General features: G+C 39.7%; 1 protein-coding gene across 1 annotated transcript in view; it reads right to left on the bottom strand.

Annotated features, from left to right (window-relative positions):
- Nucleotides 1-12,063: 12,063 nt before the first annotated feature.
- The window catches only part of AR (androgen receptor), a gene marked incomplete at both ends in the record, with an annotated part of 112,932 nt that continues 104,491 nt past the window's right edge, over nt 12,064-20,504 (bottom strand). Inside the window, 2 exons of the mRNA XM_080795512.1 lie at nt 12,064-12,170; nt 13,486-13,637. Coding sequence (XP_080651638.1) covers nt 12,064-12,170; nt 13,486-13,637 — 259 coding nt within the window. The remainder of the gene's footprint in view (nt 12,171-13,485; nt 13,638-20,504) is intronic.

Raw genomic sequence — 20,504 nt, 5'->3', positions numbered from 1 at the left:
ATTATCATCATTAATGTTTGTTGTTCTTGATAAGGTTTCCAGACCTGCTGATAGGGACTGGCCCCTCAAATTGTGATGGTCTTAGTCAGAGTTGTTTTAAAACTTAGCTGACCTTCAATTATCATATGGTTTTGCTTATTTGTGGAGCATAAGGAATAACACGAAGGACATGGGGAGATGGAGAGGAGAAGTGAGTTGGGGGAAATTGGAGGGGGCGACGAACCATGAGAGACTGTGGATTCTGAGAAACAAACTGAGGGTTTTGGAGGGGAGGAGGTGGGGGTTGGGTGAGTCTGGTGGTGGTTATTATGGAGGGCATGTATTGCATGGAGCACTGGGTGTGGTGCATAAAGAATGAATTTTGAAACACTGAAAAGAAATAAAAATAAATAAAAATTAAAAAACTAAAACTCGGGGCGCCTGGGTGGCTCAGTGGGTTAAGCCTCTGCCTTCAGCTCAGGTCATGATCTCGGAGTCCTGGGATCGAGCCCCGCATCGGGCTCTCTGCTCGGCGGGGAACCTGCTTCCTCCTCTCTCTCTGCCTGCCTCTCTGCCTACTTGTGATCTCTGTCTGTCAAATAAATAAATAAAAAAAATCTTTAAAAAACTAAAACTTAGCTGACCTTGGAGAGTATGTCCATTAGACTAGAAACTCCCTGACAACAGGGCCAACTCACACTTGTCTCTGGGCCCACACAGGGCATGACACAATACATGCTTGTTGAAAAAAATGAATGAGTATAAGCTACTCACCTCCAGGCTTTCTTCTCTGCCACTAGACCATGAGAATACAAATACTCAAAATCTAATTCCCTCTAACTAGGAGACAGGGACTAGGAGCTCTGTGCTGCCCAGAATTGCTCTAGCCAACTCCTTTTGTGTTTTTTGGTACTCAAGAATGTACACATCTGCAGAACTACTATATTCTGAATTGCATCTGAAATATGCTATCTGTCTTAAAATAATTACTACCAAATTATCTATGTAAATAGCAACACATGAATTATTTAATGTACTAGCATTTCCACAGTGAAATCATGGGACCCCTGGAAACATTCAATAATTTGACATGGGGCTGATTTTTCATTCATGTAGTAGAAGACATTGTCTACAGTGTTTTGTTCACTCTATTTTTTAAAATCTGACACTATGCAAGGAAACTTCCAGTTACCTTACCTCATGTAATTCTTTTTAAAAATATTTTATTTATGAGAGAGGAGGAGGTGGAAGAGAAACCCAAGCAGACTCCTCACTGAGCACAGAGCTGGATGCAGGGCTTGGTCTTATGACCTTGAGATCATAATCTGAGCTGAAACCAAGAGTCAGACACTCAATCAGCTGAGCCACTCTGGCACTCCAACTGCATGTAATTCTTATAACTACTCTGGGGATGGTCCTTATCCTCATTTCACAGGTGAGAAGACTAAAGCTCAGGGAGGAGAGGTCACTTTCCCAAGGTCACGCAGTTAACAAACCTTGGACTTAAATCAAGTATTTTACTCCTATATCAACAGGGCTTCTAGGTAGAGACCATTTTAGTATCTTTGTAGGGCTCTTAGGTAGATGAGAAGTCACCCCACATATCCAAACCCCTTTCTTTTGTTTTCTACATTTATTTGTGCTGCCATATAATCATAATCTGAATCTAAATTTGCTGGCTAGTCCTCATCAAGTTGCAAAGAAGACAAAGAAAAACTTTTTTTCTTAATTTAATTTTATTTTTTCAGTATTCCAAGATTCATTGTTTATGCACCACACCCAGTGTTCCATGCAATACATGCCCTCTTTAATATCTACTACCAGGCTCACCCCTCTCCTCCCACTAGAACCCTCAGTTTGTTTCTCAGAGTCCACAGTCTCTCGTGGTTCATTTCCCCCTCTGATTTCCCCCAGTTCACTTTTCCTTTCCTTCTCCTAATGTCCTCCATGGTATTCCTTATGAACCACAAGTAAGTGAAACCATATGATAATTGACTTTCTCTGCTTGAGAAAAAAACGTTTTCTAAGTAACCATGGGCTACAGAGGAGTTTCTGGGGAGGCATGGAGGTTACACAGGTTCGGTGGCAGAAGAGGCAGGGTAGTGGGAAGGAGGATGCCTTTAGTTATAATCAACACAAATAAAGGACGATCCCTGTCTGCATTTTGAAGCTGAACAGAGCTAAGGAACCTTAAGAACTGGATATCCACCTACTAATGGGCCCTGGGGGCCCCTGAGAGGTTATTAACCATTGCCCAAACACATAGGATTTTAGGTAAGATCTGAATGTGACTCAGGAAAGAGTTAGAGATAAGCAGTATGCTACACATTGATTTTGGTTGGCTCACTTTTGGAAGGATCAACATTGAAGAGTGAGTGGGGGTGGAGAGATGTATAGCCAATCTATGGGAAGCAGAATGAATTCCAGCATATCACCAGTGTTTCATTTCAAACACAGTAGAGTCATAGGTCATATCAAGACATTATCCTATTTTTGAAAGAAATGCCCCTTACCCCCCAAAACAATAACAAAAATAATAACACTACAACAAAACCATATTCATCTCCAAGAGGTCTAATAACCAATAATATAGAAGGCAGCACTCTACATAAAAGACAACCTGGGGGCGCCTGGGTGGCTCAGTGGGTTAAAGCCTCTGCCTTCGGCTCAGGTCATGATCCCAGGGTCATGGGATCGAGCCCCGCATCGGGCTCTCTGCTCGAAAGGGAGCCTGCCTCCCCCTCTCTCTGTGCCTGCCTCTCTGCCTACTTGTGATTTCTGTCTGTCAAATAAATAAATAAAATCTTAAAAAAAAAAAGACAACCTGGCTTGGTTTCAAAAATATCCATCTGGCTTCAGGAAAAGAAGCCTTAAAATTTTATTTACAGGGGCACCTGGGTGGCATAATCGTTGGGCGTCCGCCTTCGACTCAGGTCATGATCCCGGGGTGCCGGGATCAAGCTCCACATTGGGCTCTCTGCTCAGCGGGAGGCCTGCTTCTCCCTCTCTCACTCCCTCTGCTTCTGTTCCCTCTCTCTCACTGTGTCTCTCTCTGACAAATAAATAAATAAAATCTTTAAAAAAAATTTATTTACATAGGTGCTGGCTCAGGTTTCTATTGAATCTGGCCTCAACATACTTTAAAACATACCTCTGGCTGGACAAGGGAAACCAATGGCTGAAGAACATGGGGGATAATTTAGGAACTTTATTAGCTTTTGTCCTGGCCTATGGCTATGGGCCTGCTTACCAGGAGGTCAGACAAGTTTTGAAGATGAAGACACACAGAAAGCTATAACACCTTCAAGTCCAGAGCCTGGAAGCCAGGATAATCAATGAAGTATGTGCTTGCTGAGCTGTCTGGGGAATGTTACACATAGTGCCCTGGAAGACAAAGAAGGAAGGAAGAAACTAACCTCTGCTATATTGTTATACAAATACTATTGGCCCTTTCTGATCAGTAATTAAGTAATACTGAAGAGGTGTGTGTGTGTGTGTGTGTGTGTGTGTGTGTGTGCGCGTGCCTTATATTAACCAGGGGACTACCACAAATACCATTTCCCATCTTCCCTTTCTGGTTTCCCAGGGGACACCACAAGTGCATATGTGCCAGTGGCTAAAGCTTTACTCTAAGAGAAGAAACCAAAACTTACTGGGCACTGGAAGCTGTGTTACACATTATTTGTTCTTAGAAGAGTCATGTAAGCTATTACTCTCCTCACAGAAACACAGAGAATTTAAGCAACTTGGGATTGAACTCAGGTCTACCTATTTCCCATGGCTGATGCATAAAAAAGTGAACCACTGACAAATGGACACATCTGGAGTATCTATAAGATTTTAGAGCTTTATTTGAAATATTTCAGTTGTTATAGATTTACTGCTAAATTCTTCAAAACCATATAGTCCAACTACTTCATTATTCATATGAAGGTTTGTTATGCAAGGAGGGAATGAGACATGCCTAAAGTCACATGGTAAGTCAATGGCAGAAGCAGAGCCCTTTTGGTGCTCTTGCATTACATCTTTTTCCACTACCAAGACAGCAGCCTACTTCCAAAAAGCCCAGAGATTAGCATAGGACAGGAATGTGTAACTGGGCATGGGGTGGGGCAGGCACAAAAGGCTAACTGAAGTCTGGTCAAGGGACCTGCTGCATGTGATAAGCGGAACTCAACCACCTCTGTACTGTATGTTTCTCAAATAGACCTCTTGCTTTCATGTAATCCTGTCTTTGGCTAGTCTGTTCCCTCTTTCTGAAGTTCCTTTCCTACCTTTTTGTACCTAGCAAATTCTTATACATCCCTCAAGACCTAAATCAACCCTTAACTTTTCTGTGGAGCCTTCACAAACTTCCAGGTAAAACAACTCCCTTTCTTATTCTGTATGCTCTAGGGGATTGTGCGTGTATTTCTAGTTCAGCAACTTATCCCTGTTATGTTGAGAACTTTCTGTCATATTCACTCCACATCCATTAACTAGTTGTGTGACTTTGGGAAGTCACTTTGACTCTTCTATGCCTCAGTTCACCTTGCAAACTGGGGACAATAGTAATACCTACATCATAGGTTTGTTGTGAGGACAGAATAAGAAGATGTCTATAAAGCAATATTGGGCATACTTAGTGCCCAATTAATAGTTTTTGTTAATATCTCTTATCCCAGTGCCTGGTAGAGGTCTCATGTACACATTAAGTAAGCACCCACTGTTGAATAAAAGGACACCATGTGGAGAAAGTGCCAGTCATCAGCCATTTTGGGTATCCCTTTAGTCAGGCTACTCTTTTGTGAGTCCATAAATTCCTTATCAAAGACTAAACTAGACTAGCAGTCTGTAATCTTTTCTGTGTTACAGGACCTCTGAGAATCACATGAAAGCCATGAAACTCTCTCTAAAAAAATACATACTCATTTATACACATGAGAACTTGCAAGAATCTTCATATCATAAAATGTCTCATAGAGCCCTTCTGCTACAGACTAGCATTAGTACTTACTCCCCTGCTAAAGGGAAAATTATGTATTTTCAGAAGATGCTCTTATACATGGTGGAAGCAGAGGGGACTCACAGGGTCTGAGCACTTTTGGGGAGGCAAGGGTTGTTCTAAGTATTTATTGTGCTGCCTCACATAATTTTGGGGGCTTTCAAGATAACAATCTCTGTGACTCTACTAATTGGCTGTGAGACAAGAGAGCCCCTCAGATAAGAAACAAGAAATCTTTAGGCAGCCCTAATTTCTACCAGTTTTATGTCTGTAAACCTGGAAAAGCCATTTCCTCTCTCTGAGCCTCAGTTTCCTTGTCCATAAAATGACTTGATCAGATTTTTAGATTTCTAAGTTTCTTTTCTTCAAGTTTTAAAAGATTAACATTTTAAGACTCCAAGCACTACAAATCTTTTGTCTTTTCATCAAACAACTTATGGCTAAATTAGCTGTCCACAAAGAGGTTGTAACCACAGGGCTGTAGGAATGTGTTTATGTAACTTATGGAACTGTGAGAAGCCCAGTCTCCAGGGCCCACATGCAGTTACTACCATGAAATCAAGGTCTGTCCACATTATGATGCATCTCAGGAGAGAAAGGAAGATCAAAATTTTAAAAGACAACTAGATTTTGTGACTTTTTACCTCTTTCCTGAAATATAGCATTTTCTGTTTTTGACATCAAAGAGGAGGAAAATAAATTTCTCTTGCTCCTGGCACGATGGAAAACATTCTGTGGTACACTTTGAGAAGGCTCAAAGCCAAGGTTCAAGGAATCAGGCCTCTATTATTTGTGTGTATGTATACACACATGCACACACACACATGCTTACTGCATGTGAGATACTGGGCTCACATACATATATATGCTCTGTCTCTGAACTCTTCCCTTAGAGCTTGGTAATTAGCAAACCTCTCCTGAGAAAAGGTGTTAAATTATGCTTTCTGTTCTGTGACTCTGATGAGAATGAATTAGAAGCCAGCAAGACTGGCTGTATCAGAATCATAATTTTCCCTATGAAGAGTAGGAGGTGGTGAAAGCACTATGGTTCGCATGTCCCTGGCCCTACCTAACGAAGAATCTGCTGATAAACCACCAGCTCTTTTTAAGTATTTGGGGCTTTCTTAGGAAGACAAGCTCCCTGCCAAATTAGTGCTACTCAGTGGCTCCTTGGTTTCTCCCCACAATACTTATGTTTTTCTTAATTTCTTTCTGTCATTTCTGACTCTATTGTTCCTCTTCACTGTTGTTTTTCTTGTTTGCCTTGGCATAACCCTTTCTTTCTACTCTGGGCTAGTATGTTTATATATTTGAGGGGAAGCTGTGCTATAGCAGAGTGACTGTTATCTTTGGACTCAGAACACCTGGATTCAAATTCTAGTTATTCCATTTATGATCTGTTGATTAACTGGAAAAGCCTCAGTTTCAACTTTGCCTTCTGTCCCAGATAATTGTGAAGTTCAAATGAGCAGTGGAGGGGCGCCTGGGTGGCTCAGTGGGTTATGCCTCTGCCTTCCGCTCAGGTCATGAGCTCAGGGTTCTGAGGTCAAGCCCCACATTGGGCTCTCTGCTCAGTGGGGAGCCTGCTTACCCCTCTCTCTCTCTGCCTGCCTCTCTGCCTACTTGTGATCTCTCTCTCTCTCTCTCTCTGTCAAATAAATAAACAAAATCTTAAAAACAAAACAAAACAAACAAAAAAAAACAAACAAATGAGCAGTGGATATCGTGGTCCTGCATTCACTATAGAGATTTAAAGATGTCCAGGATTAGAGCACCTGTTTGGCTCAGTTGGTTAAGCATCTGACTCTTGATTTCAGCTCAGGTTGTGATCTCAGGGTCATGAGCTGGAGCCCTACGTCAGGCTTTGGACCAGGCAAAAAGCCTTCTTAAGATTCTCTCCATCTCTCTCTCTCTCTCTCTCCCCCCTCTGCTCCTGCCCCCACCTGCACATGCACACTGATGTTCAGGATTATGGTCACCAAGCTCCTTGAGGCAAATTCTATATCTTGAGTATGTGAGCCTAGTATCTCACATGTAGTAAGCATCTAGTAAATGTTTACTGGCTGAATGCATGAGCAGATTACTACCAGGCCTGTTCTTATGAGGTATTCAGTAGAAGGCAGTCCCTAGTCTAGCCAGGAGCTGAGGAGATTACATTGGGGTGCCCCAGGAACTGAAACAAAGCCTGGAAGCAAAGAGACTGAGAATTCTAATCTTTACTCTCTTTATAAAGATTAACTCATCTCCAAATCGCAGTTTCTTCTTTTGTATAAGAGGAAGTTTCCTCTTCTGTACTCTCTTCTGGAGGTACAGGTTTACCTGCCTACTTGGAATGCTGAGAGCAGTTGCTTAGCCATGAATAGGAGTGCGGACACCTGAATAATAGGTTCCAGAACTATGCACGCATAGCTGTTATAATTGAAGAGATTGTTTTTTGAAATAATGGCTCATCACAGAGTTTGATCATTTTGAAGGATAGTGTGTTTCTTGCTATGGGACTACAGCCCACAGAAGTTAAGAAATAACTCCCACCTTTGGAAAAAAGGTGGTTCTAACATTTACCCTTACAATAGAAGCCAACTGCAAAGATCTACTACACACAGTTTCACAATTACCAAGAGATTCTGTGAAGGATAGAAAAAAGTTTTGGCTACAGCACATGGGCTTTAAAAATATAACAGACTGGGGAATAGTAACATAAGGTGGAAGCAGGCAATGAACTCAGAAAAACTTGCAAGTGACACAGCAACTTCTTGTTAATGATTACTTCATAAATTGTACACGCTATAAATAAGGAGGCTCAGAGCACTATATAGCAGCAATGGCAAATTCTTGACATGGCTCCCAAACTGGGCACTAACAAGACTTGAATGAATATCAACTGCAGTGCGTTACAGAGCTAAATTATTTATTCTGAAGGCCTGTTGTCTGGTCTTGTTATGGGGACAACCAGAATTAAGCCAGAAATGTGTAAAGGCAAAGAATTATGAGGAAATATATGGCAGATCCATAACTCAGCTGACCACCTGGGGCCTACTTTCTATCAGGCAGAGTTTTCCTACACCACTTAGTATCAGATAGTCCCCAACGTCCATCCTCTTTACCACTTGGGCTTTATGTGGCATGGAGCAAAACTCACTCGTATGTATTTCATAGTTATCCATATGTTTACAGTGCAAAAGTCTAGGAACCATATGAAATATTTTCAAGTTATGGGTATTATAAAGGGGAATGAGCTACTAGATAATTAGGAAAAATGTGTCCTCTTCTAGCATTTCTGTATTAATTTATTTTTTCTGGCTTTTCTAAAAAGTGCTCAAGACCTAGAGACCACTAGATCGGCAATCCAGACAAACAAGACATGCAAACTTTGGCCACTCAGAAGAATGTTGAAAATCAGATAATCTAGAGAGTTTCTAAAATACCAGAAGCTGGAAAGAGTGAAATTTACTCTGTAGATTTGCAAGCACAGGAGTGACCATCCAAAGCAGGAGTCAAAAACTAGAGTTCACAAACCAAATCCAGTGTGCCACTTGTTTCTGTGTGGCTCAAGAGCTGAGAATGATCTTTAGATTTAAATGGCTGAAAAAGATCAAAAGAAAAATACACTGAATGGCATGGGAAATTAAATGAAATTCAAATTTCTGTGTCCATAAAGTTTTACTGTAATACAGCCACACCCATTAGCTTAGTATTGTCTAGGGCTGTTCCCGGGCTACAAAGGCAGAGTTAAGTAGTCAAGTCAGAGACCATATGGCCCACAAAGCCTAAAATATTTACTACCTGGTCCTTTATAGAAAAATTTGGCTGATCCTCTGATATAAACTCTGGCTTTGACATTTAGAAAAACCTGAGAAAGATAAAAGGTAAGAGGAACTTTGTGAAAATTTATCTAGGATCGGTGCAATCAGGATCAGTCAATTCCTTGGCCAAATATACCTGATCAAGGCTCTGTTGAAGCTGCAAGCAGATCCTCCTAGCATAGTTAATTTGCCCCTGGGAAATGTTACTCAAAAAACCAGGGAGTGAAGAGGACACTGAAAGGCACAAAAAACTCTCTGCAAGACTCCAAACAAGGAGTAATATTCAATTCCACATGAGTTGAGGTGGTAAAGAGTGGATTTAAAGGACAGAAAGAGTTCAATGAGGGTTCACTTACATTTCTTCCCTCACAAAAACCTGGGGTGAGAGAGGGAATCAAAGCCATACTTTTATAAAATTTGCCAAGAATACTAAATTGGGACATATTGTAAACATCAGTGACAATGGTATAATTCTTTAAGTCCAGAATGTAAACTACAGTTTCAATTTTATGATGTGTACCAAACAGCACTCCATGTGTACAAAACAAATGGATGCACAATCTCCAATGTTTTACTAGAAAATGAAAAATAGTAAATTCTTGAGCAGATAGTGCACATGATGAACTAATTAACCCTCTTTGAAACATGATGTGGTGGACATGGGGATTTATTTATCTTGATTTTCCAGATGAGAAAATGGAAAAGAAAGGAAGTTATCCAACTATGGTCACAATGCTGGGGGAAGGCGGAATCTCAGAGTCCTGAATTTTAACCTACCCCGTCCACAGTGCACTTTCTTAACTGGCTCTAACCTCATCTGAAAATTGATTTTTAAAAGAATGGGAGCTAGAGTTCACCACCTGTTAGGAAGGCAAAACGGAAAGTGCATGTACATAGAAACGCGTGTTTGTTTGTTGATGTAATAATTTTGACAGTGATGATGTATGTAATTTGTAGAGCCATCATAAAAAGTCAAAACTGGAAAGGCATATGAAAAATATCTAGGGGTGGAGTGCCTAGGTGGCTCAGTGGTTTAAAGCCTCTGCCTTTAGCTCAGGTCATGATCTCAGGGTCCTGGGATCAAGCCCTGCATCGGGCTCTCTGCTTAACAAAGAGCCTGCTTCCTCCTCTCTCTGCCTGCCTTTCTGCCTACTTGTGATCTCTGTCTGTCAAATAAATAAATAAAATATTAAAAAAAGAAACATCTAGGGTCATCTGGGTGACTCAGTCTATTAAGCATCCAACTCTTGGTTTTGGCTCAGGTCACCATCTCCTGGTCATGAAATTGAGCCTGACATCAGGCTCCACACTGATCATGAAGCCTACTTGGGATTCTCTCTCTCTTCCTTTCCCTCCACCCCACCCACCCCACTCATGTTCACTCTCTCTCTTAAAAACAAACAAGCAAAAAAAAAAAAAAAACCCTAACTTACGTCCCTTATCTTACAGACAGAGAAAATTGAAGTCCAAAGAGGAAAATTAATTATTCAAATCTAGACAACTAAAACCCCTCTGAGCCTCTCTATTGGTGTGTATAGGCATCACCTTCCTTTGATTTCCTGGCCTTTTAGATGGCATTCAATATGCCTTCCCCTGTCACTTCCCTGGTCATCCCATCACCCCATCAACTAGCTGATTCTCCTCATGCCTGTTTCTAGCCCACAGAACATCCTCTAACTGCACGAGCGTGTATGCACACATGCACACACACCCAGACACACACACACACACACACACACACACACACACACACACGAGTTTTCCTCAACCAGATTTTAGTGATTTTATCCCCATGGCTTAGCATCGTTATTTTTTTTTTAATATCAAAATATGCAGATACCTCCCTGACTAGCCTAATCCTCACCCCAAACTCCCAGAATTACTGACAATGAGAAAATATGAGGCTCCGTCTTCTTCCTCTTCTTCTATAGGAAAATCTGGCTAGATAACAATTGACTCTGTGCTGAGCCTTGCACCAATGACAGCATTAAAGCCTCATGCTTTATGAACTACCAAAGCTAGAAGTGGATTTCTGTCTGATGTGCCAGGCTTTTAAGTCTTGTACCTGTGCCCAGTCCAGAGATTTTTGAAACCATGAATAAAGTGGTAATCAACACTCTGAATAAGTCTGACTTAACTGACAACAACAAACAAATGAGGAAAAGAAAGATTTGTGTTCCCACTCTCTCCAAGACAGGTGGAATTCCAAGTTTCAACAAGGCAGATTCAGAATCACTTTCATAAAGGCCATTGGGGTGATAAGGACACATTGTAAAAAGGGGGAAAAAATCAATAAATGTTCTCTGTGGATAATAAGACAACCCCTTGCCTTCAAATAGAGATAATGACAGCTGTAAACTCCAGCCAACAAGCCTTACAGATGGAATGAGAAAGAAAATGCCTTTTTTTATTTGCTTGGGGTGTGTGTATTTGTGTGTATAAACCACCTTCTCTTATCCCTCCAAGGATTCAGGACCGGAACCTGGGGTTCATATTCCAAAGGAACCAAGGGGCTTCGTAGCTTTCTAAGCAATCCATTTGTGACTTTTCATATTTCAAGCAGTCAAGGGTATTTAGCCCCCTGAGTTCACAGAGGCTCATTTTCTCAAAGAAAATATTACCAAGTTTCCCTAGCTTGAGTGGTTCTAAGGTCTAGAGCATTTTGAGATCTTGCTGAATTTCCAAGTATTCTTTAAGTTGAGTGATTACCCCTTTCTACTTCCTTATTCTCAAATAGCCCAAGATCCACAACACAGTGCAGCTCTGCCAGCTGCCATTCTGCCTTTCTCCCTTCTTCAGCCCCAACTTCTGAAGAAAGCTCCCATGTGGAATATGTTATGACAGCAAAATATTCCCTTTTACAATATGTTTGATCACTTTCCCTGTTTTCCATAAACAACAGTATTGTGACGCAGATTTGTAAAACCCAGAGGCAGCATTAAATACAATCTAATCTATCTGACTATTGAATTTGCTTTCTCAGTTGCTTACTTGAACTCTTTCCCCAACTGATATGGCTGCTCTTCCTGTGTTGTCTGGGCTTACTGACAACACTATCTCTAGAAGAGTGCTCTGGTTTATTCTCTGCTCTATAGGCAGGACCTACTGGATGATGGGGGAAGGGGAGGAAGCAGATTCTCACTGGGGGAATTGAGGGTGATCTGATGTGTTCAGACTGTTCCTCACTTTCTTTTCTGACAGGCATCATTCTGTAAGTACTCTTAAGAAAGGCAGGAACTGATCTCTGTGTCTCTTTCTAAACTGCCTAGGGACGGTACTGGGGCCCTGGACCTTATACTAGCTCAGTTTGTGCAGTAGCAATAGGCCACTTGGGGGTATGGAAGGAACATGCACCATGTTTTCAGTAATACTAAAAGCTGGCTGTCTCCTTGTTGCGATGGGGACTGGAAGAAAACAAAATAACAATTTTCTGTTTTATAGGTATTCCTGCCACCCGTCTAAAATGAGGAAAAAACAATCACCATTCCAATTGGCTGTTAATGGGAAAACCAGGAAAGGACACCTGTTTTGCACCTTTTCTCTAGATGCCAAGAACTCCCTGTTGCTTCTGTTATCCTCTGAGGGATGCCCTTACATTTCTGGTGAAAAGTGTGGCTTATATACCCGCCACTTCGATGAGCATCCACAGGGTTTGTTGTTCTTAACTAAGGAAATACTGTTTTGGTCCTGACTTGGAACTCAACACGTCTAGGCCAGGGAGGGGGTAGGAAAGGCTTTGTCAGGGAGTATTTCTTTTGTGGAAAGTGGATATAGGAGTAGATGCTGGTGTTTGACAACAGGGTTTGCCCCCAGAGCAGAATAGATCTGTCTAGGGGCTGCTTATCAGTGTCCTATTGAGAAAAGAAGCCCTTATTACAGGATGGAGGATGGAGTGGATGAGTAGGAGATTTGAGGCCAGGTTTATTGCAAAGGAAGGAATCACTAGCGTACATGGGAGGTCTAGAAATGGTAGTTCTTATTGTAGGATGTAAGCTGAGCTCCTCTAGGAGCTGATCAGACATGAATTGTTCTAAACTAAATAAGATTGAGAAGCCAGGGCTTGAGCCCACTTAGCCAAATACAAGATCCAACTTAGCATGAGGTACTATACCAATAGATAGGCCCTGAGGAAAAGTCTATGGAAAGAATAAAAGTATTTTATCATTCTCGATCCTTATTTACTTGGGGGCTACTAATGCAAAGAGGGCCCAAGGAGGCAGTAGCAGGAGGGAACAGGTGCACAGACCAATGGTCGCTGAACAGCAAGAACACTTCCTTTCTGAGGCTGAGGCCGAGGAGACTTTGTGAAGGAACAGTCCCATATACACTACAGAGAATAGGTGGGGACTCAGTTGGGGTTTCTCCACTTCTAACTTCTCTAATAAAGACATTTTGTCCCCTCACTACACAGCAGAATGAAACACAAGCAGGGAAGAAATTACAACTTTTCAAATCATTGATTTTCTTCCATTCTTAGGACCACCCCAAGCTCTAAACACCATGTAAGATCACCGTTATTGACTACATTGTCTGTACTACCAAGGTTGCCAAAGCCAGGGGACAAGCAAATATAAAAACTTTCTTCTTTAGGTTCTTAGGTTCTTTGAGAGGGTCCTGCCCTCTCTGAGAGAATAAAATCCTGGTCTCAGGAAGACTGGTGTCTCTCTATATAAGATAAAGGAGAAAGGGAAAATGATGTGAGTGTGCAAGACCCTTTACCTTCAGCAGCCCTTTTAAAGAAGACTTTGCAACTTCCACAAGTGAGAGCTCCATAGTGACAGCCAGAAGCTTCATCGCCACAGATCAGGCAGGTCTTCTGGGGTGGAAAGTAATAGTCAATGGGTAGAACATGATCTCTGGCAGTCTCCAAACTGAAAAGACACATGAGAAACAATGCAGTAATTGTCAGTGGTTGGCAGAGATAAGAGGATAGAAGTCTGAGGTCTTCAGGAGCAAGCTACATGTATAAATTATTAACTTTTATGAAATAAAATTATTCCTTACTTAATTGAGTCAGTGTGAAGCTGATTTTTTTTTCTCGTTCTTCTAGGGATGATGTTTGTAGGGTGTCTTGTCATGTGGACAGAACCTTTTGGAACCCTGCTAAGGAATCCAAGAAGTTCTCTGGGATCAGCCAGTCTCATGGGCTAAGTTTACATGAGGGAAGGATGAAGACAGAAACCTGAGGTTAAAGTATCTAACTTAGGGTGGTTCTGGCAACAATTTCAGAGCAGTTAAATGGTCTGAACCCAGCTGTATGGCCTCACCTTATCCAAAGGGAGATCGAAGGCAAAAAAAGTCTAAATAAAACAGTTTGGTATGCTTTTCTCTAGCTCTCTGAGCCTCACTCTCACCTGTCAATAATATTGCCCATCCTACCGAACTACTGTTCTAAGTGGCAGCATAAATTGCATAAAGGATAAAAATCCTTTAAAATGAATACACAAGTGAGGGATCATGATTTGTATTATCATTCCAGTCTAATTTGGTCTCCCCCGCCCCAATTCCTTCACTTTTTTTAGTCATCTCTGTAGATCACATGAACATCCCCTCCTCTTCATTCTACAACATAAAGTAGCAGAATCCTTTATGCCTGAGGCTCTTGTTGGGAAGTGATACACAGTAATGCTGGAAATTTCTCAGGCTACCATCTCAACACTTGGCCATTAAAATACTCTTAGGGTCCTTAGGCTAGGATGGAGCTTCAGGGATCACCTAATATAAACTTCCTATGTCTTAAGAAGATCTGTGTCTGAGTCCTTTCAGGTGGATGTGAAGGAGAGGGTCAGAAAGCCAATCCTGAAGCTTTAATAGAAGTGTAATTCTGAGTCTCCCATAGTAATTAATTCAAGATTTAAAAAATGAAAACATGGTTCTTCTAGGCAAAGGTCAAATTTTTTCTCTCCTATGCCTTATGTCTAAACATTGAGCAAGATTCGAATGACCTCCTGGGTTAATCTGCCTAAGGTAATTGCCCATATTCTCATCTATAGGAATGTAACCATATTTTTTAGAGCACTTTTTCTTTATAAAGGAAAGGAAGGAAAGGAAGGAAAGGAAGCCTTAATGGCAGCCTATTTGCTGTGTTGGATGATTTCTACACTTCAAAACAACTCTGATAAATATTTTTTCTTTCATTACATCATATGAAGAAAGATTCAGAGAGGTGAACCCCAAAACGATCTGACAGCAAGTCCAGGATATTTGGCTGCAAATCCAATACAGTTTCCATTATCTTATCATCTTCTTGCCACTCTCTCGCTTTCTACACATGGCTCTTTGATTATCATGCTCAGCATAGTCATCAGGATCCAAAAAAGCATGAAATGTTATCCTCCCCTTAATAAACACAGATCAGCCCTGGCAGGGCAAAAGCAAAGAAAATTTAACACTTTACCTCTAAGACACAAATATCAGCCTTTATTCAAGTCCCAAGTACGACAGAAACCACTCAAAATGTTTAGCTGATATGCAAACCCAGCAGCTGGCTATGGTGGCTTATATCTGCAACCCCCCCCCACCTCACCACAGGCTCTCCCTTTCTTAACCTGACTTTGGAAAGCCTGCAGAAGTTTGTCCACCAAAACAAGACTAGCAGGACCACAAATTCCACAGGCAAATAGCTCACTTTCCATATATAAATAGGCCAAATGTTAAAAGCATCATTCCTTTGGCTAAAAATGTCATTTCCTTGGGTAAAAAAATGTATTCCCATTCTCATCCACAAAACAAGGAGAAGCAGAAGATTTTTGTTTTTATTTTTGCAGGTATCTTCATCCTTTTCCCTCTTTTTTTTTTTTAAATTTCTGGAACTAATGCAAGACATTCAAATAAACTAAAAAAATGTATTTAGGCACTTTATGTGCCAGGCCATTTCATATATATCATCTCATTTAATCTCCCTCAAAGCCATGCCAGGTAGCTCTGTATCATCTCTATATCGTAAGAGAGGAAGCTGATGTTCAGTAAAATTGGACATGTTCAAGATCACTCGTCTCATAACTGGAAATGCCAGATTCCATCCTAGGTAAGTCTGACTCCAAAGCGCTGATTCACAACCCATGACTAACTATGTTATAAAATTGAAGATTGAAGTGAGATGGAATAACTCAACTCCTAGCACCTAGACCTATGAACCAAACAAAGGGCTCGGTGCTGGGGATTTTGTGACAATCAATACATTACATACTTCCTCTAAGAAACCTATTATCTAGTAGAGAAGACAGACGGGAAGTAAGAAACTGTAAAATAACATAATAGATAACATAATAAAGCAGAGTACAGATTACTGCAGATAAGGAAGCACCTCAAAGATAGGAATTTTTTTGAAAGTTATAAAAGTATATAGGGGTAAATGAGATGATAATGAGAAATACAGTAATTTTTATCAGATGACTGGAAAATAAATATTAGATATACAATATGGAAACCTGCATAAATAAGATGTCTTTTTGAAAAGAGCCTTTAAGGAACATACATTTTCATCTTCTTTATTTTAAAATAAAGTTTAAATTGTTCAAAATAATCTAATCAAATTTATAGTCAATACTTAAAGATTGAAGAAAGTCATCAATATTTTATTAGATATAAATTTAATAAAATGCACTATTTAAAAAATAACTATAAAAGAGGAGGAAGAAGAAGAGAAATAATAAAGACAATTTTAGAATCTGAACATTTCCTAATTACAAGCCATTTTGACTAAAGGCCTGAGATGTCTGTTAAACTCTCCAGGCTGGTTGGTCTCTGCCTACCTACCCCTCCTTTTTCTGGAAAAATATTTTTGGACAGCATTCTTACTGACCCTGACCTAGTGTGGACAAAAGGCACATTTCAGTTCTGCCTCATGGGTTGACCTTTGGGCATTGGAAATGAAAATTACAACCAGAGTCCCTATCTCAGGTTTATATCCCTGAGAAACTCATATACATTTGTACCAGGAAGCATGTATAGAAATGGTCATAGCAGATTTATTCATAAAGGCAAAAATGATAAGCATCCACTAAGAGGAGAAAGGCCAAATTACAGCACACTCACTCAATAAACCACAACACAGCAATGACAAGGAAGAGAATACAGGTACGTGTAGGTGAATCTCACCAGCAAATATTGCATAAAATGCATAAATTACAACAGCCTACATATTATATGATTCTACTACATGCATTTCCAAAAAAAGGCAAAAGTAAACAATATATAATATATATATATAATATATATAAATATATATACATATATTTATATATATATATAAATATATAATTTGGGAATATATATATAATATATATAATATATATATATATGTATTATATGTGTGTATACATACACATACATACACATACATACATAGACACACACATATATGTATGTATATACATACATACATATATATGAAATAACACATACACACAAGGTAATGATAAATCTGCAATATAGGATAGCAGTTATTTCTATGCGGAGACTGTGGTTAATGATATAAGAAAGGAGGATACAAGTTGATTTATGCATTCATTCAAAAATATTTATTGTCTACTACATATCAGGCACGATTCTAGGTCCTGGAGTTAGAGCAGTAAACAAACAAACAAAAACTGGTTTTAATGTTCTTATTCTTTAACCAGACTCTTGAGTGTTCATTTTATTATTATGCTGTATGACTAACTTATATGATACATGCATGCTTTGTGTGGCTATAATAGCACATAGTGAAAGAAAAAATAACAACCTGAGAAGTTTCTAATATCTTCCTAAATAACGTCTTAAGTGCAAGAACAGCAGAGGTTTGCTTTGAGAACAAGTAAGTTCAGAATTTGCATGCAGTATTTGCATTTCTTCTTGCCTCCCCTGGGTTACACGCTTATTTATTATCCTTATGCAGGACGTTCAGTTTCATGAGTCTAACAGTGCTGCTATATAAAATGCAAGTTTCCCAAACCAGAATACGACTTGCTTTTCTTCAACAGTTTCACAATTAATTAAATAAAAGTGGATTACTAGTGACATTACAAATGCCAGTTCAACTATGGGGAAATTGGGCTCAGAAATCTTTAGCTCTTAGCTATCATCTCAGTCTGTTTGTCTCTCAGACTTGAAAATACATTAAAGGGTCTGACTACCTTAAGCAAGTTCCCCAAAGACTTTTGGAACCAAGGTGAAATGCAGAAGTCACAGACTAATTTTCCTTGTCTGGTAGATGAATGTCAACTCAGCAGGGCTTTGAACTCTCATCTGGAGACTGGGGATATTTTCTAACCTAAAGGGCTTTCGTGAGAATTACATTAAATTGTTAAGCCCTTTCTCCTGAGCCTGGTACATGATAGCTGCATTGTAAGTATAGGTTGCTTTTACCATTTGCCTTACCATAAAAAGGGGGGAGAAATCTCTAATATCCTTAAAATATTTTTAAAAAATCATTTTTTAGCTATACAATGCATTTAGAAAAAGGTAAATATAAGTGGAGAGAAAAGAGAAAAAAGGCTAGATGTGTAAACATGTATCTTTTCATACTTATCTCTGCACTTTTTAAACAAGAAGAAATTTAGAAAACCACTAAACATCTTTAAAAAAGCAAACCATGAGAGACTGTGAACACTGAGAAACAAGCTGAGGGTTCTGGAGGGGAGGGTGTGGGGGGTTGGGTGAGCCTGGTGGTGGGTATTAAGGAAGACACATATTGCATGGAGCACTGGGTGTGGTGCATAAACAATGAATCTTGGAACACTGAAAAAAAATTAAAAATTTAAAAAACTTAACAAAAAATAATAAAACAACAACAAACAAAAAAACCCCACAAAGTATCATACTTTTCTTGATGTTTAGTAACTTAAAATATTTTTTTCTTAATCACATTGTGGAATATAATGACAACTCTACATGAATTTTAAGATAAAAATTCATAAAAAATAATTATCTTCTCCCACTTTTGTGCCTATTTCTTCATGGGCACAAGGGTTATTTCAGTGGAGAAACTGACAAAGTACAATGTAAGACTTATAGCTTCTTTTCCCTCTGCAAGCTGAGATTTGAAATTTGATGACTGTCCAAGTGGACAGTCAGGTTTTCTTTCTTTTTCTTTAAGATTTTTTATTTATCCATGTATGTGTGAGAGAGAGAGAGAGAAAGAGAGAGAAGAGAGAAGAGAGATAGAGCATGAGTGGAGGGAGTTTCAGAGGGAGAGCGGGAAGCAGGCTCACTTCTGAGTGGAGAGCCCAATGTGGGCTCGATCCCAGGACTGTTGGATCATGACCTGAACCTAAGGCAGATGCTTAACTGACTGAACCACCCAGGCGTTCCCAGTCATGTTTTCTTTTAAAAGTACTACCTGACTAAGGAGCCTGGGGGACTCAGCCACATGGACAGCCACATGGACAGCCACATGTAAGAGAATGAAACTGGACCACTTTCTTTCAACATACACAAAAATAAATTCAAGACGGATGAAAGACTTAAATGAGAGACAGGAAACTATTAAAATTCTAGGGAAGAACACAGGCAGAAACCTCTTTGATCCTGGCCATAACAACTTCTTACTAGACATGTCTCTGGAGGCAAGGGAAATAAAAGCAAAAATGAACTATTGGGACTTCATCAAGATAAAACGCTTCTGCACAGCAAAGGAAACAATCAACAAAACTAAAGGGCAGCCTACAAAATGGGAGAAGATTCTTGAAAATGTCTATCAGATAAAGGGCTGGTATCCAAAATCTATAAAGAACTTATCAAACTCAACCCCCCAGAAACAAATAATCCAGTTAAGAAATGGGCAGAAGGCATGAATAGATATTTTTCCAAAGAAGACATCCAGATGGCTAACAGACACATGAAAATATCCTTGGGATCATTCAACACCAGTGAAATACAAATCAAAACTATGATGAGAAACAAACTCACACCTGTCAGAATGGTTAAAATTAACAACACAAGAAACAACAGGTGTTGAAAGGGTGTGGAGAAAAGGGAATCCTCTTGCACCATTGGTGGGAATGCAAGCTGAAGAACAATATGGATGTTCCTTAAAAAGTTAAAAATACATCTACCCTGTGACCCAGCAAGTGCACTACTAGGTATTTACCTAAATGATACAAGAGTATGGATTCAAAGAGGTACATGAGCCCTGATATTTATAGCAGCATTATCAACAATAGCTAAACTATGGAGAGAACACAAATGTTCATCAGTTCATCAATCGATGAATGGATAAAGAAAATGTTATAAACATATAAAATAGAATATTACTTGGCCATCGAAAAGAATGAAATCTCGCCATTTACAACAACATGGATGGAGTAGAAAGTGTAACGCTAAGTGAAATAAGTCAGTCAGAGAAAGACAAATACCATATGATCTCACTCATATGCAAAATTTAAGAAAGAAAACAGCTGAACATATGGGAAGAACAAAAGGAACAAAAGGAAAGAAGAAAACAAGTCATCAAGAGGGTCTTAATGATAGAGAACTGAGGGTGGATGGAGGGCGGTGGGTGGGGAATGGCCTAGATGTATAATGGGTATTAAAGAGGCCATTTGTTGTGAGGGACACTGAGTGTTATATGTTAGTGATGAATCACTGAATTCTACTCCAAGAAACAATATTGCACTGTACGCTAACTAAAATGTAAATTAAAAAATTAAAATAAAAAAATGCTGCATGACTTTATTTCACAGCTCTACAATTCTCTTTAGTAATGCCTTGTTGAAGTGGAAAGATATACAGGTAGAGGATCTGGTTTTCATGCCCAT

The sequence above is a fragment of the Martes martes genome (assembly GCF_963455335.1).
Source record: "Martes martes genome assembly, chromosome: X".
In the NCBI taxonomy this organism is placed as follows: Eukaryota; Metazoa; Chordata; class Mammalia; order Carnivora; family Mustelidae; genus Martes; species Martes martes.
This window is presented reverse-complemented; position numbering and strand designations above follow the sequence as displayed.